We start from the raw sequence: 17,468 nt of genomic DNA on the forward strand, positions 1-17,468 counted from the left end.
TTTTCCTTAACCGGAGACTGTAGGAATTGAAATATCAGAAAGACATTTAGAAGCAGTTAGGGTTTTTTGTTTATTTGTTCTTCTTTATAGACAAAACGTTTAATGAATGTTGAAAGTTACAAAATCATTTTAGTGAAAAGGAGAGCTGTGTTTGTGACAATTCTAAAATGACAATAATTACATGCAAGATAAAGGCAGAAGTAAGTGGTTTTGAAAAGGAATTATATTCACACTATGCTAGATTTAATTCTTGTCAAATATTTATAGAGCATCTACAACAGGTTTATTGTCCTCGCATTTAACCTCTTAATCCTTTCTACATCGTATTTTCTTTGACATACAACTACTCACCCACCCACTCATCTCACTTCCAACTTCTTTTTCACTACCAGTAGTGATTTTATTTTATTTTTATTTAAGTATAGTTGATTTACAATGTTGTGTTAGTTTCAGGTGTACATCAAAGTGATTCAGTTATACATATTTTTTTCTGATGCTTTTCCATAATAGGTTATTACAAGATATTGAGTATAGTTTTCTGTGCTATACAGTAAATCCTTGTTATTTATCTATCTTATATATAGTGGTGTGTATCTGTTAATCCCATACTCCTAATTTATCCCCCCCCCCCCTTTTTCCCCTTTGGTAACCATAAGTTTGTTTTCTATGTCTGTGAGTCTATTTCTGTTTTGTAAATAAGTTCGTTTGTATTTTTTTTTTAGATTCCACATATAAGTGATATAATATTTTTCCTTCTCTGTCTGGCTTACTTCACTCAGTATGATAATCTCTAGGTCCATCCATGTTGCTGCAAATGGCAATATTTTATTCTTTTTTATAGCCAAGTAATATTCCATTATGTGTGTGTGTGTGTATGTCATATATATGTCACATATATATGATATATATATATATATATATATATATATATATATATATATGCCTCATCTTCTATATTCATTCATCTGTTGATGGACACTTAGGTTGCTTTCATGTCCTGGCTATTGTAAATAGTGCAATTGGGGTGCACGTATCTTTTCGAATTAGAGGTTTCACCTTTTCCGGGTATGTGCCCAGGAGTGGGATTGCTGGATCATATGGTAACTCTATTTTTAGTTTTTTTTAAGGAACCTCCATACTGTTTTCCATAATGGCTGCACCAATTTACATTTCCACCAACAGTGTAGGAGTGTTTCCTTTTCCCCACATCCGCTCTAGCATTTATTATTTGTAGACTTTTTGATGATGGCCATTCTGACCGGTGAGAGGTAATAACCTCATTGTAGTTTTGGTTTGCATTTCTCTAATAATTAGCAATGTCAAGCATCTTGGAAGCAGTTAGTTTGCAGTTCAAGGAATAAAAAAATTCCACAAAAAAGAGTGTCAAATGACTCTTCTAAAAGTAGGAAACTGTTTCACTTTAAGCTCCAGAACCTTGTTGTACAAGGTGTAGTCTGCAGCCCAAAGAAGGAGCTTGTTAGAAATGCAGAATCTTAGTCCCCACCCCAGACCTACTAATCAGAACATGAATAAATCCTAATGATTTGTACAGACTTTATAGTTTGAGAAGCACCACTTTAAAAACATCTTTCAAAGCAAGGTGAACAGATTTCTTTCTTGACTCGTATCAATGGAAAAAAAGGCAGGGATTTTGAAAGGTTTATGGAATACAACAACAATATAAAATTATCAAACTCAGAAGAATATATACCAAAATGTTTAAAACGTGTTAGGATTTGTTTAATTTTTTTTCTTTACTCCTTTTTTCCCTGCTTTTGTAAAAAATGGATTTTTTTTAGAGCAGTTTTAGGGTCATAGCAAGATTGAGCACAAAGTACAGAGTTCCCATATACCCTTTGCCCCTACACAGTCATAGCTCCCTTTACTATCAACACTGGGCTCCAGAGTGGTACATTTGTTACAATCTCTGAACCTACTTTGACAAATCATTATCACTCCCAAATTCAGTTTACATTAGGGTTTATTCTTGGTGTTGTGCATTCTGGGTTTGGATATGCATCCACCATTAACATGTCACATAGAATAGTTTCACTGCGCTAAAAATCCTATGCGTTCTACCTATTCATTTCTCCCTTCCCCCAAACCCCTGGCTACCACTGATCTTTTTACTGTCTCCACAGTTTTGTCTTTACCAGAATGTCATATAGTTGGAATCATACATACAGTGCATAGCCTTTTCAGATTGGCTCCCTTCACTTAGTAATATGCATTTAAGTTTCTTCCGTTTATTTTATGATTTGCTAGCTCATTTCTTTTTTGTGCTGAATAATATTCCATTATCTGGATGTACCACAGTTTATTTACCCATTCACCTACTGAAAGACATCTTAATTGCTTCCAAGTTTTGGAAATTATGAATAAAGCTCCTATAAACGTCTGTAGGCAGGTTTTTGGGTGGACATACTCTTATTTTTATATCTCTATTTTCTAATTTTTCTACAATGAACACTTTCTTCAATTTGTAATATTAAAAAAATTCTTCCTTGAAGAAATGTGGAAAGCCTTAATTCAATGTTTGATTTAGCTGGCTGGAAGTTCAAATAGTTAGATTTATTACTTTTAAAAAAATACTCTGAGGGGAGAGAAATGGGAACATATTGTATATGTATAACTGATTCACTTTGTTATAAAGCAGAAGCTAACACACTATTGTAAGGCAATTAAACTTCAATAAAGATGTTAAAAAAATACTCTGGCTTTAAAGTAGAGATGAGATTAATTTGTGTTTAATGAGCTCTTACTTGGATGTCAAAAAATGATCATAATAAAAATCAAACAGAGTAGTTACTCTGTGTATGGATCTGTGCTAAGTCCTTACCAAGAATTATCACATTTATGCATGATCTCACTTATCTGTGGAATCTAAAAAAAAAAACAAAAATAACCTAACATAGAAACAGAAAACAAATTGGTGGTTGTCAGATGAGGAGGTGGGTGGGGTAGTGGGGTAGATGAATGATGGGTAGGAGGGGAATGGATGAAGGTGGTCAAAAAGTACATACTTCCAGTTATAAGGTAAATAAGTTCTGGGGATGTAATGTACTTCGTGGTGACTCTACACAGTTAACAATATTGTATATTTGAAAGTTGCTAAGAGATACATCTTAAAAGTTCTCACCACAGGAAAAAAAATTATAACTATATAAGGTGACCGATGTTAACTAAATTTATTGTGGAAATCAGTTTGCAATAGATACATATATCAAACCATTATGTTGTATACCTTAAACAAATACAATGTTATATGTCAATTATATTGCAAGAAAAGTGGTTAGGGGGAAGAATTATCATTTAATTCTCAAAGGAAGGGAGGGGCCCTAAGTCCTGGTGATGGTGTTTTTAATATATTAAGCTGTGTTGGGCTTCCATAAATTCTTCTTAATCAACACTTACTTACTAACAAGAATTTAGAAAGGAGTAGAGGTGGGCTTTCAAATGTATTTTTTAAAATTTTGTTTGTCTATTTGGTTTTTACTTGTTTGCTTCTCTATGTCTATATGTCCAGATTCTATCTCTTTTCTAAAAGCCAACTAAGATAAGAAATTGTACATGTTTATCCGCATAAATTATATTGTGATCCTCATCATGTAGATTATTTGCTATGTTTAGTATGTGACTTTGCTGCTATAATTTTAAAAATTCTTTGACTTACAAATCCAGGAAAAAAAGTGTATATTAACCACATCCATTTGTATAGATTTCCCAAGTAAACAAAATGTTGAAAAACCAAATTGAAAAGACTCTCTATGCAGCTGCTTCCCACTAGCTATCTATTTTACATTTGGTAGTGTATATATGTCAATGCTACTCTCTCACTTCGTCCCGGCTTACCCCCCCCTCCTCCCCATATCCTCAAGTCCATTCTCTAGTAGGTCTGTGTCTCCAATAGATGTTAAAAAAAAAAAAAAAAGACTCTCTAGAAGAAAACAAGAGTAACAACTCTCATACTTTGCTGAAGGGACCATAGATTGATTGGTACAACCACTTGGAAAACCAGTTTGACAGTATCTAGAAAATAGGCACGCTTTATAACCTAGCAGTTCCACTCCTAGATATACACACTAAAGTAACTCTTGCATAAATGTACATGTTCAAGAATGTTCAAAATGGTATGCATAGTTCATGATAGACAAAAACTAGAAACAGCCTTAATATCCATTAACAACAGAATCAATTAATAACTATATTCATACATCAAAAATAAATTATCTATAGCACTGCACAATAATATGGTTGAATCTTAAATGTAGATTGAAAGAAGCCAAAAACAAAAGAATATATAATGTATGATTCTATTTATACAGAGTTCAAAAGCGAGCAAAATAAACCATAGCATTTAGGGGTGCATATTTAGAGGGCAAAGCAAAAAAAAAGCAAGCAGATCGGTAGTTACTGGTTGTTGTTTTTTTAAAAATTAATTAATTAATTTTTGGCTGCGTTGGGTCTTCATTGCTGCTTACGGGCTTTCTCTGGTTGCGGCGAGTGGGGGCTACTCTTCATTGCGCTGCGTGGCTTCTTGCTGCGGAGCGCGGGCTCTAGGCACGTGGGCTTCAGTAGTTGTGGCTCACGGGTTCTAGAGCGCAGGCTCAGTAGTTGTGGCACAAGGGCTTAGTTGCTCCGTGGCATGTGGGATCTTCCTGGACCAGGGCTCGAACCCGTGACCCCTGCATTGGCAGGCGGATTCTTAACCACTGCGCCACCAGGGAACCCCAGAAACAGATATATTTCTTAACTTCCATTATCTGTTTAATTTACATCCATAAATGTGGGTCTCATGAAAAAAAGAACACTGTCCCCACGTCTGCTTTCCAGTTTGGTGACTTTCCACAACACTGTATTTGGCATCTCAAAGCTATATTTATCTGAGGAAATACAGGCATTTTGGGGAAATCGCTAAAATATCTTTCTAGCCTGAGATAACCAGGGGATATTTCAGGGATATCATCTTATGTAGCTGTTTCCTGTCGGGCTAGAAAGTTCAGTGGAAAACTGCCACGCCTTGTTTCCCCTCCATGAGGAGCTGCAATCCTTATTCTTGGAACTGCAGCGGAAGTTATCAGCATCAAAGCTAATCCTGTGCCTTCAGAGTCACACTTACCCTAATGAGAGTTCCTCTTCCTCCATGATATTTATCGCATTAGTGATTAGGGGTCCTGGCTGAAGCTAGAGTAGTGTCTACTGCTAAGTAGACATGTCTGACAAACTGGGGGCTCCCAGAAATTGGCAACTTTGTAGAAGACTGACTGATAGGGTTGCCAAATCATATATAGGCTGTTCAGTTAAATTTGAATTTCAGATAAACAACGAATAATTTTTTAGTATAAATATGTCCCATGCAATATTGGGGACATATTTAAACTTCAAAAAATTATTCATTGTTTAATGGGACATATTTATACTTAAAAGTTATTTATTGTTTATCTGAAATTAAACTTTGATGGGGTGTCATGTGTTTATATTTGCTAAACCTGTCAACCCTGTACTGTCAGGAAAAAGCAAAATCCAGTGAGGTGTGCATGATTACTGTTAATGATTCAACAGGTGGTTGAGGACAGGGAATCAGATCTCACAGTGAACCTGCTATGGACTTCAGAGAATCCTTGGTGGGGCACTGTGGAAAACACAAGGTTCCTGTTGAGGTCTTCATGAAATTTATATTTAGCGTCATGAATGTGGATAGCAGATATCAAAGTGAGGAATATCTCAGACTTCAGTAAGCCAGATATAACTACCTACCTAAGATGCTAGAAATGATATTCTAATTTTTTAAAAAACCATTTATTTATTTATTGTTTTGGTTATGCCGGGTCTTAGTTGCAGCAGGCAGGCTCCTTAGCTGTGGCTCCAGGGCTCCTTAGTCGCAGCTCGCCAGCTCCTTAGTTACAGCATGTGGGCTCCTTAGTTGCGGTATGCGAACTCTTAGTTGCAGCATGTATGCAGGATCTAGTTCCCTGACCAGGGATCGAACCCGGGCCCCCTGCATTGGGAGAGCGGAGTCCCATCCACTGCACCACCAGGGAAGTCCCATGATATTCTAATTTTTAAGGTCACATTGGAGTTTTTGTTTCAAATTCTTTTGGAACAGTTAGGTTTGAATGGGGGATGGCTTTACTTCTTAATTGCTTATAGGGAACGGAAATAAAATCTAGAGGGTCTGTTTTTTATGGTTAAGTTTGTAGCACTTAATGAGTGCATGAGCTTTACAGGCTGAAATATTTTGTTTTTCAATTACCTGAGACTACCCAAGATGAATGGGCACCAGGTTATTTTCTTAATGTCATAACTGCACCTCTAGAGTAAAAATTAAGAGTTATCTAGTTAAACTTGAATAACCTCCCCAACCTAAATTCGGTAATTCCAGGATAAACATCACTTTGGGGATTGCATTTTCCCATCTGTTCTATTATTGATCATGTAAACTAGAAAATATCCTAATACTCGCTTTATGCTACAGTATGTGTGGTCTCCATACATATTTTAATTCTTCGAATGAATTATATATTAATATAATTATTTATACATACTACATTAAAAAAAGGATTGGGGTAATATTTTCTGTATATTTTATGGATCATCATATGGAGTCGGGCAGAGGTGGCATCAGTTTTGTTCATCAAAGCTGCTTGTAGAAAGTGGCAGAGTTTGAGTTGGGCTTCTAGGGTGAGCCAGCTATGAAAAAAAACAAAGGTCCCAAGTATAATATGAATTATGTTCTTGTGGCCAGCACAGCTCTTCTTCTTCCTCACTAACAAAACCCAGATTTTATGCAAGGCAGCAATGCATCCGGTTTCTAAAAACCACTTTTTCCCAGCTTCCCTGATATTATCAGAAGTTCCTGGATATCCCCTGTTTAAAGAGATGAAGGGCAGCTTAGCTAGCACACCCTTTTGCCCTTTGCCCTTCTTATCCTGCCTACAACGTGGACATGAGGCTTCAGGAAGTGTTGATATTCCGCACCATAAGGATAAAAGCCACATATTAAGGATGGAAGAGAGGTGATTACATGGTCAAGCTGCTGTACCCGTTATGCACTGCCTATTTCCCAAGGCAATATGCAGAAAAGAAAAATAAGGCCTTATTTGGTTAAGTCACTATAGTCAGATTTCTGTTACCAGTAGCCAAATGCAAAGCCTAGCTAATATAGTTGCTTCAGAATTAAACGAAAAAGGAAGTCTAAGGAGTGGGAAAAGTCATTCCATGTCTAACAACAGTTTTTACTAGATAGCTCTCTAGTAAGTGGATTTTGCGGAGCACAACATATGGCATAGGTCTTATGTGTGATTTTTGATGTCATTGCTCAATATATGGGTTTATTGTTCATTATATTTTTAATTGTTGCCACATTACCCAACCCACTATAGTAGTTATGGGGTAGGGCAGGGACAAAAAGGATCCTAGAGCTAAACAAAGAAAGGAAGTGAGGGTTCTGCCCTCTGCCCATCACAATTTATGGTATTACCAAGGATCTGGGGGTGGACTCCTATTGGATGCTCCAAAAGGAGGAAAGAGGAATCCAGTCACACCTCCAAAGAAGGACATATAGTGCCCAGGAGGTCCAAGTTGATCGGCAAGAGGGAAACAAAGCTGTCCTGCAAAAGGCACTGATTCTCTCTTTTTTAAACGGTAGTTGATTTACAATGTTGTGTTAGTTTCAGGTGTACAGCTTCAGATTCTTTTCCACTATAGGTTATTACAAGATAGTGAATATAGTTCCCTGCACTATACAGTAAATCCTTGTTGTTTATCTATTTTATATATAGTAGTGTGTATCTGTTAATCCCGTGCTCCCAATTTATCCCTCCCCCCACCCCACCCCTTTGGTAACCGTAAGTTTATTTTCTATGTCTGTGAGTCTACTTCAGTTTTGTAAATAAGTTCATTTGTATTATTTTTTTTAGATTCCATATAAGTGATATATAATATTTGTCTTTCTCTGCCTAACTTCACTTAGTATGATAATCTCTAGGTCCATCTGTGTTGCTGCAAATGGCAGTATTTCATTCTTTCTTATGACTGAGTACTATTCCATTGTGTGTGTGTGTTTGTGTGTGTGTACCACATCTTCTTTATCCATTCATCTGTTGATGGACATTTAGGTTGCTTCCATGTCTTGGCTATTATAAATAGTCCTGCTATGAACATTGGTGTGCATGTATCTCTTCAAATTAGAGTTTTTGTCTTTTCTGGATATATGCCCAGTAGTGGGATTGCTGGATCATATGGTAACTCTATTTTTAGTTTTTTAAGTAATCTTCATCCTGTTTTCCATAGTGGCTACACCAATTTACATTTCCACCAACAGTGTAGGAGTGTTCCCTTTTACCCACACCCTCTCTAGCATTTATTATTTGTAGACTTTTTGATGACGGCCATTCTGACCAGTGCATTTCTCCAATAATTAGCAATGTGGAGCATCTTTTCATGTTCCTGTTGCCCATCTGTATGTCTTCTTTGGAGAAATGTCTATTTAGGTCTTCTGCCCATTTTTTTGGATTGGGTTGTTTGTTTTTCTTGTTATTGAGTTGCATGAGCTGTCTGTATATTTTGGAAATTAAGCCCTTGTCAGTCACATTGTTTGCAAATATTTTCTCCCAGTCTGTACGTTGCCTTTTTTTTTTTTTTAATTCAGGTTGTATTCTGCTGTCTTTTTTGTTTTTTTTAAGATTTTTTTGATGTGGACCATTTTTAAAGTCTTTATTGAATTTGTTACATTATTGCTTCTGTTTTATGTTTTGGTTTTTTGGCCTAGAGGCATGTGGGATCTTAGCTCCCCGACCAGGAATTGAACCCACACCCCCTGCATTGGTAGGTGAAGTATTAACCACTGAACTGCCAGGGAAGTCCCTGTAGGCTGTCTTTTCATTTTGTTTATGGTTTCCTTTGCTGTGTATAAGCTTATAAGTTTGATTAGTTATCATTTGTTTATTTTTGCTTTTATTTCTTTTGCAAAAGGCACTGATTCTTAACGAGGGAATGAAGGAAGGGAGGACAGTGCAGGGGTGGGAAGAGTGTCTGCAGTGGAGTTTGTGGTGTGTCTCTTGGCCCAGAAGGAGATGGAAATATAAGCTTCATAGCCAAAGAGGCCAGCAGCCCTGTGCCCCAGCACTCTAGCAGGGGTGGTGGAAGGATGGCTCCTTCTCACAGATCTGATGATAGAGGTGATCAGGGAGATGAGACAAATAGGGTTTGGAAGAAATCACACAAGGGCCAGCTGATGCACTGGATTTTGGTGTATGGGTCATACATGTAGGTGACAAAGAAGAAAGCTGCCAAGACCTTTTCTTATCAGCTCTGCATGATCTGACTCCTGTCCCCATCTCTATTCCTATCTTTCTGTTACAGCCACACCGGCCACTTTTCAATTCTTCAGACTGTGATCCCTCCCACCATGAGACCCTTGCACCTGCTGTTCTTTTTTCCTGGAGCTCTCCTCCCTGACATCCAAGGTGGGCTCACTCCACAGGTACTCTCTCCAGTTAATGCCTATTCATCTTTCAAGTCTTACCTTATCACTTCCTAAGGGAATCTTTCCTAGATCATACAGGCTAGATCAAGTTACCCCACAGAATCTTGTTCCTTTCCTTCACAGAAGTTACTTCAGTACAAAATTATACAAATTGTGATTATATGATTAATATCTACTTTCCCCACTAGACCGAAAGATCCAAGACAGCAGATCTGTGTCTGTTTTTGCTTACCACTATACCCCTGGTACTCCAGCACAGTGCCTGGCATACAGGAAGTACTTAATAAATACTTATTAATGAAATTAATAAAACCAGACATTCATTGCTAAAGTGGAGATGATAATCCTAGCTATCTCATAGAATTTCTTGAAGTCTAAATATGAAAGTGCTTTATAAAGCATAAGGAACTGCTTTAAAATTATTATTATTAAGAAAGATGCTTTAGATTATGATTCTAAATAAATTCATTTGAAGAAAAGGATCCAAAGTCTTTTATTTCCTAAAGGCTTACCTGAAACTTTCTCTTCAAGGCCTGGGTCATTACTGGGGTCAGCCCAGTTCCTGTTTCCATATTTTCTTTATTGGTAAGTGGGGTTCCACCTGGGCTCCTGCAAAGGTATTGAAAATATTAGGAGCTGTGTTTTATGCCGAATTTTCAAATGAATTTAGAAGGCATAAAGATAGGAGAGTGGATTACCTCTCTACATCGACTTTTCTGAGTAGTTTCCGCAGATCTAACTGGCTTTTACCAGGAGTACTGATAAAATAAAGATACAAAAGTTAGAGCTTGCCAGATTTTATAATTTTTCCAAAGCAAAGAAGTCATTTCTATAGGCAACATCCTAGAAAGTAGTTTGTTACATTTGTTACTATTTATTACATTTAAAATAGCAGTAGATGCTGATAGGAGCATAAAGTGATATAGTGATTCTAATAAGTAATAGTTTTTGACTCAGTAATTACACATGTAAGAATCCATCTTAGGGCAAAACTCAGCTATGCATACAGATGATGGACAAGGATGTTTATTGAAGAGTTATAGAAAAAAAAAATCACAAACAACCTAAATGTCTCAAAACAGGATTTTATCTATGAAATTCACATATTAAAAAACTGCATCTATTGAAGAAGTCAAAATGATGGTTTAAACTAATTTTTAATGAGATACGGGAAAGTTCATGACATATTAATGGGAAAATCCATATCTGTATGTAAAATATGATTATACACAGGTATACACATAAACATATCATATTTCACTGATTCCAAAACATAAACATATCATATTTCATTAATTCTAAGAAAACTAGTTTTCTTATTTTATTATTTCTGAAATTGTGCTGCTTTGAAAATTCCTGATAATATTTCCCCCCAAATCTGTTATTAAATCAATGGTGTATTTTGTAATAAACAGCACCATGAAATGGAAATAACAGAGTATATGTCCAGAGAAAGACTAGAATGATAAACAACAGTATGTTAACAGTATGTGGCTATCTCCAATGATAGGATTATTTGCATGATTTTTGTTTTCTTCTTGAAACGTTTCTGTAGATTTCAATTTTCAATGATCATATGTAACTTTTAAAGTTAGAAATAAGCAAGAAATCATTATTTTAAGTAGCAGTAGAGTGTAGTACTGTGTAGTTCCTTACATTAAGACATTTGTAACTCGAGTTGATAACACTTTGGACTTCGGTTTCAGGGAAACGCACTGCAGGTCAGAGACAGTAACTAGTGGATTCTGTGCCTTTGGTGATGGTACAAGCTTTAATCACAAAATGAGACACTATTAAAAACACATTTAAAAATAGCATTCAAAATGTAAACATACTAAAACAATAAATATTTGAGTGCTGAATATGTGTAAGATATATCTATTAAATTTTTATTCCAAATCTTCAAAGTATATCTCTACCTCTTCAAACTAATGGTTGGTAGATGAAACTGCCTAATTAAATAATTTGGGGATTTACATATTTTGTTGAGGAGATCCAAAATTACTCAAAAAAAAAAAATCAAATACTTACCTCAGAATGGTTTCTATATTTAAGACTTATGCTTATTTTCCATTAAGGGACAACCAGGTTAAAAGCCAAAAGACCACGTGTTTGGTCAATGACATCTTACCTTCCTCCTTTCATCAAAACTCTGTGTCTTCTTTAATTTCACAGTCAGGAGATCTTTAACTGTTATATGCATGGGTCCATTTTTTTTTAATGGTCCAGCCTTAAAATACATGGAGAGGTTAGAATTCAAATTGGAACCAGGACATCTAGTCAAATGCAAATCCAAATCTAGTTTTTAAAGACTCTTTAAAAATTAACTTAAAAATTAACTCTTATTTCCCCTAGGAGCCTATCAAATTCTTTCCATTCAACCAAGAACAATTCTGTTTTCAGTATCCATGGATGCTAAGGCTATTGAAAAGTATTCACCAAAATGTAAGGCTTTGATAGTAAGAGATGGGCTAGTTCCTTGAAACTATGCATCTTCTTTAGGAGTCATTGTAATAGGACAGGAGATGAAGGAGTTCCTCAAATCAAAGTGAAGTTTTGGGGACTTCCCTGGTGGCTCAGTGGTTAAGAATCCACCTGCCAATGCAGGGGACATGGGTTCGAGCCCTGGTCCGGGAAGATCTCACATGCCATGGAGCAACGAAACCCGTGCGCCACAACTACTGAGCCTGCGCTCTAGAGCCCGCAAGCCACAACTACTGAAGCCCGCGTGCCTAGAGCCCGTGCTGCTCAACAAGAGAAGCCACTGCAATGAGAAGCCCGTGCACCGCCACGAAGAGTAGCCCCTGCTCGCCGCAACTAGAGAGAGCCCACGCGCAGCAACAAAGACCAACACAGCCAAAAATAAAAATAAATTAATTAATTAAAAAAAAATTTTTAAAGAGCAAGTTAAAAAAAAACAACAAAAAACAAAGTGAAGTTTTGCCTGAACTACCTAAAAAGATGACTCAGTTCCCATAGAGCAAGGACGTATACTCAAAGAGGTATATATTAGGGCAAATATAACAATAGGCTCTGCATTTAATTCAGCCATTTTAAACCAAATATATCTGTAGTGAAAATTCAGCAGATTTTTAAATAGGGCCATGCCTATCTTAGTGATTCACAAGTACTCTGGTCCTCTTGGAAGATAAGTAACTCCAATGGAGACTGGTTCTCCAGCCTAATGGCATTATACTTTAGGATCCACAAATTCTTTTTATTCTGACTTCACTCACTAAGCTATCTTTGTTTTTAATTTAGTTTCCCAGAGAAATTTCCCTTTTTGTAAAGAATCCAACAGGAATCTCCCAACTTGCTGGGTTTCATTCATTTATCCTTGAAAAAAAATCACTTTCATTTCTAAATCCCACTTTCGTGATCTCCCAGAGGACTGTGTCTTTAGAAACAATAATTGACATAATTAAGATATGGAAACAGAACAAAATGCAGCCCTTCCTGTCAAAGCCCTTAGACCACCCTTAAAAGGACACCTGGCTGTACTCCTTCATTACACACTGACCAAAACACACCTTTACTAGATTGTTTTTTTACCTGATGTGCTTTAGTGAGATCAGATTTTCTGAGCAGCAAAGGTGCTGTCAGTGGCGGAGGCGGAGGGGGCGGGGGCGGAGGCGGAGGCGGAGGTGGAGGCGGAGGTGGAGGCGAGGGCGGAGAAAGACGACTGGTTGGCTGTGGCAGTGAGGCGGGCAGTACAGCCTTGGAGTCTCCAGGGGTGGTTAGAGCACATGCAGGCACATTTGTAAGTTTACCACGCATGTGACACATCTGACCACAGCTTGGACAGGAAGAATTTTCTGAGACGGCCTGGAAGAAAACGTTACAGTTGGCAACTGAAGAACAGATTTATTTGGTTCTTATGGCTGAGAGTCATCAAAACCATACCTACCATGTATTGAATGCTTTCTCAGTATACGATATGCTCCGTAATATTTTCTCATTTATCACAAGCTCATTCATTCATTCATATATTTGTTTTGTGTGTGCTATATGCCAGGCACTGTGGGTACAATATGAGCCCTGTCTGTCACCTCATCGAGCTGACAGTCCGGTGAGGAAGACAAGACATTAAACATACACAAAACACATTCAAAACAAACCAAAATAATACTTCAAGAAGAGCCATGAAGTGTGCTCTGAGCATGAATAGTCAGAGGTCTGGGGAGTGATATTTAGCCATGATCTCAAAGATGAATTTAGTCTTACCAGGTGAAGAAGGGAGATAAAAACTGGGGGAAGAGTTCCTGGCAGAGGGAAAAACACTTAATGCAACCAAGAATATAGTATATGCAAGGAACTGATAAAAAAGGTCAAGGGCCTGGAACATGACTGTTATGGGCTGAATTGTCCTCCCCCATTGCAACTCATATATTGAACCCTCAACCCCCAGTACCTCAGAATGTGATTGTATTTGGAGATAGGGCCTTTAAAGAAGTGATTAAATTAAAAGGAGTCATTAGGGTGGGCTCTAATCCAATGTGACTGGTGTCCTTATATAAAGACGAAACTTGAACAAACAGGAGACACCAGGGATGCACGTGCACAGAGAAAAGACAATCTGAGGACACAGAAGGCAAGTCGAGGAGAGAGGCATTAGACGAAGCCAACCCTACCAACACCTTGAGCCTAGACTTCTGGCCTCCAAAATTGTGAGAAAATAATTTTTGTTGTATAAGTCACCCAGTCTGTGCTACTTTGTCATGGCAGAACTAGCAAATGAATACAACGACCCTATGAAGTAAGGGGGCATACTACAGGCTGCTGTAGCAAAGTATCACAAACTTGGTGACTTAAAACAAAATTCATTCTCTCACAGTCCTGGAGGTTAGAAGACTGAAATCAAGGTGTCAGTAGGACTGCACTCCCTGTCAAGGCTCCAGGGAAAAATCTGTTTCTTGTCTCTTCCAGCTTCTGGAATCTACTGGCATCCTTTGGTTTGAGGCCCCATGACTCCAGTCTCTGCCTCTGTGGTCCCATTGCTTCTCCTCTTCTCTGTATGGTCTACTCTGCGTGTCTTTTATAAGGACACTTGTCACTGGATTGAGGGTCCACCCAGATAATAAAGTATGATCTCCTCATCTCAAAATCCTTAACTCAATTATATATCTGTAAAGACCCTGTTCCCAAAAAAGGTAATATTTACAGGTTCCAGGGATTAGGACTTGGACATATCTTTTGGGGGGCCATCATTCAGCTCACTACAGATGGTATCTTCCCCACTTTATAGATGAAGAAACTGAGGTCCAGGTTGTGAAGTCCAGGTCATGAGGTGATTTGCCTTTCCTCCTCTGGTTAGCTCATCTTGAGGCACAAATCCTGGGAGTAGGGGTGTAATCCCAGAAGCGTCTCTCCAAACCAATGTGCACAATGTTTATTCTTTAGGTTTTAGACACTGAGAATAGGGGTCCTGCTTAGGGGAGTTCGGAGAGAGTGGATATTTATAGAGTTTTCCTGCCTATATCAGTCAAGAAAATAGAAACCACCCTGAGTATTTAGAAGAGGGGACATGTAATATAGTGAGTTGGTTATACTGCTGATGGAAGAGCTGAGAAAAACGCAGGGGACAGTGAGGCATCCCAGAGATTAGCAACAGCATAAAGCCATGAACACCCTGACACTGCATGGCCAAAGAGAAGGACAGTGTAACCAGATATCTGGAGCTGGGTTAACCCAGAGAATCTAGAAACATGGTTGACTTACCTAGTGGGAGCTGGAGTTAGGGAGGCAACAACAACCATTGCTGGAGCAATTGCCCAACACAGAGAACAAAGGGGAAAAATACCCCATCCTCTCCTTCCTTCTAATCTCTCATCAGTGTCTCCCATTAGTCCAGCACACCAGGAGCCAGATGACATGGAGCTTGGGAAATGTAGCCTGCAGGGGTCAGCCCCCCTCCAATACAGAGCAGAGCCTCTGAAGTTTAAGCACTAGACCTGAGAGCAGACATGCCCAGAACTAGCACTAACCTGTAGCCACTCCTCCTTCTAGTAAAAGCACACTGGGGTTCCAATGCGGGACAACCCCTTCCTTCCTTACCTAATTCTGGATTTGTTTTTCATTTGATAATACTAACCTTCAATGCTTCCTGGAGCTTGCGTAATTCACTTTCCAAAATGCGAAACCGTTGTTTTAGACTATGAAGTTCTTGGTGGCAGAAACAGGATGGAAAGATGGTGTTTTTCAATATTTCCAAACTCTGAAATTAAAAAATAATCAAGCCTGAATCCAATGAGCTATATGATAAGGACAAGAAAGTGGTTTGATGTATGTCTTATAAAAGTGAAGGCAATATCAAGGACCTACTGTATAGCACAGGAAACTATATTCAATATCTTATAATAATCTATAATGGAAAATAATATGAAAAAGAATATGTGTGTATGTGTGTGTAACTGAATCACTTTGCAGTACACCTGAAACTAACACATTGTAAATCAACTATATTTCAATTAAAAAAAATTTTTTTTATTGAAAAAAAAATTGAGGGCAGACATGACCATACAATTTCATCTTCTCTGAGTTTAGCTTGAGTGTCTGCTGACCTGAGCACACACACACACATGAACACACACACCAAGTATGTAGAAAAACCATAATGCTGAAAACATGTATGTCAAACCCATACCCGGGCCATGCAGTTCTGAAACCAGTTGTATATAGACCATACTCTATTTGTCCAAAGCTTTACTGCATCTCTAAAATTGGGAAATTTGAAGTTCCAGGATGGTCTTAGCCAGCTTCTGCTAAGGGGTGTATCTGTTGAAGGAATAACCACTCTGTAGGAAAAACAAAACCAAACAAAGCAAAAACTCCTAAGTTGGAATTAACAGCCTCTAATTAAATAACAAGCTAGTTTTATAGTATGACTCAGGAGCAGAGACTATCTAAAGCCAAATTCTTCATTTACTTCTAGAATTCCCAGATTAACTTATGCAACAAATATTTATTGAGTAAATAAATAGTAATAAATAAAATAACATAGTAAACAAATAGGTATCAGAGATTTAGTAATGAACAAAATAGATAAAAATCCTGCCCTCATAGAATTTACAGTTTCATGGAAGAAAGGTAAAAATAACTAAATGAATAATATATGTGGGTTGTTAGGTAGTGAACAAATGCTAAGGAGAAAAAGATAAAGCAAGAGAGGGAATGTGAAACGTTGGGTGGAGGTGAAAATTTAGATAGGGTAGCCAGGGAATGTCTCACCGAGAAGGTGACTTTTGAGAACAAACGTCAAGGAAGTGAAGAAACTAGCAGAGCAAATATTTGGGAGAAGAGCATTCCTGACAAGAGCAATAGTAAGTGCAAAGGCCCTAAGGTGGGAATTTGTCTGAGGTGTTTGAGGAATAGCAAGGAGGCCAGATGACTAGGGTGGAAAGATTGAAGGAAGATGATTAACAGATTATGTGAGTCAGACCATAAAGGTCTTGTTGGTCTTGTTGGGACCACAAAGGATTTTCATTTTTACTCTGATAGAGGAAGACCTTGGAGAATTTAAGCAGAGGAGCAATATGAAATGATTTTAACAGGCTCACTCTGGCTGCTGTGTTGAAATACACTGCAGAGGCGGCAAGGGCAGAGCAGGAAGACCAGTTAGAAGGCTTTTGCAACATTCGGGAGAGAGAGGAATCAGGATGGTATCACGGTTACTGCTTTTTGAGGGTCTGTTTGTTTTAAAACTTTTTCTGTAAAGAGAGCTTTAACAAAAAATGAATAAATATGTTATTGTGAAACCTACTGCCCTAGAGTTCTTAGATTTTAGAGTCTCTTTTAATAACACATTTAAGCCCTGAGTCCCAGAGAATAAATAATCAAACTTTACCAAAATAAAGATTTAAGTTCTAGTCATATACCCCTCTTTCATCACTTAGTTACCAGGTTTATACAATTAAATCGACTAGGAAAGTAGAAAATAGTTACTGTGCACCTCAAACACAATTCCTTGTGATTTTTACTTCGT

The 17,468-nt window shown here is 37.7% G+C and overlaps 1 protein-coding gene across 3 annotated transcripts in view; it reads right to left on the reverse strand.

Moving 5' to 3' along the window:
• Positions 1 to 56: 56 nt before the first annotated feature.
• Positions 57 to 17,468, reverse strand: part of PRR11 (proline rich 11) — a 31,544-nt gene continuing 14,132 nt past the window's right edge. The window contains exons 3-10 of one of the 3 annotated variants that reach the window (XM_057535687.1): positions 16,131 to 16,281; positions 15,579 to 15,701; positions 13,040 to 13,312; positions 11,619 to 11,717; positions 11,144 to 11,256; positions 10,186 to 10,245; positions 10,000 to 10,096; positions 57 to 4,685 (exon numbers count right to left, since the gene is read on the reverse strand). In XM_057535687.1, coding sequence (XP_057391670.1) covers positions 4,608 to 4,685; positions 10,000 to 10,096; positions 10,186 to 10,245; positions 11,144 to 11,256; positions 11,619 to 11,717; positions 13,040 to 13,312; positions 15,579 to 15,701; positions 16,131 to 16,281 — 994 coding nt within the window. In that variant the 3' untranslated portion in view covers positions 57 to 4,607. Of the gene's footprint in view, positions 6,691 to 9,999; positions 10,097 to 10,185; positions 10,246 to 11,143; positions 11,257 to 11,618; positions 11,718 to 13,039; positions 13,313 to 15,578; positions 15,702 to 16,130; positions 16,282 to 17,468 lie in introns of all 3 variants that reach the window. The other 2 variants (XM_057535686.1, XM_007190296.2) reach the window with 2 other exon arrangements.

This window comes from Balaenoptera acutorostrata, chromosome 20 (genome assembly GCF_949987535.1).
Source record: "Balaenoptera acutorostrata chromosome 20, mBalAcu1.1, whole genome shotgun sequence".
NCBI classification, from domain to species: Eukaryota; Metazoa; Chordata; class Mammalia; order Artiodactyla; family Balaenopteridae; genus Balaenoptera; species Balaenoptera acutorostrata.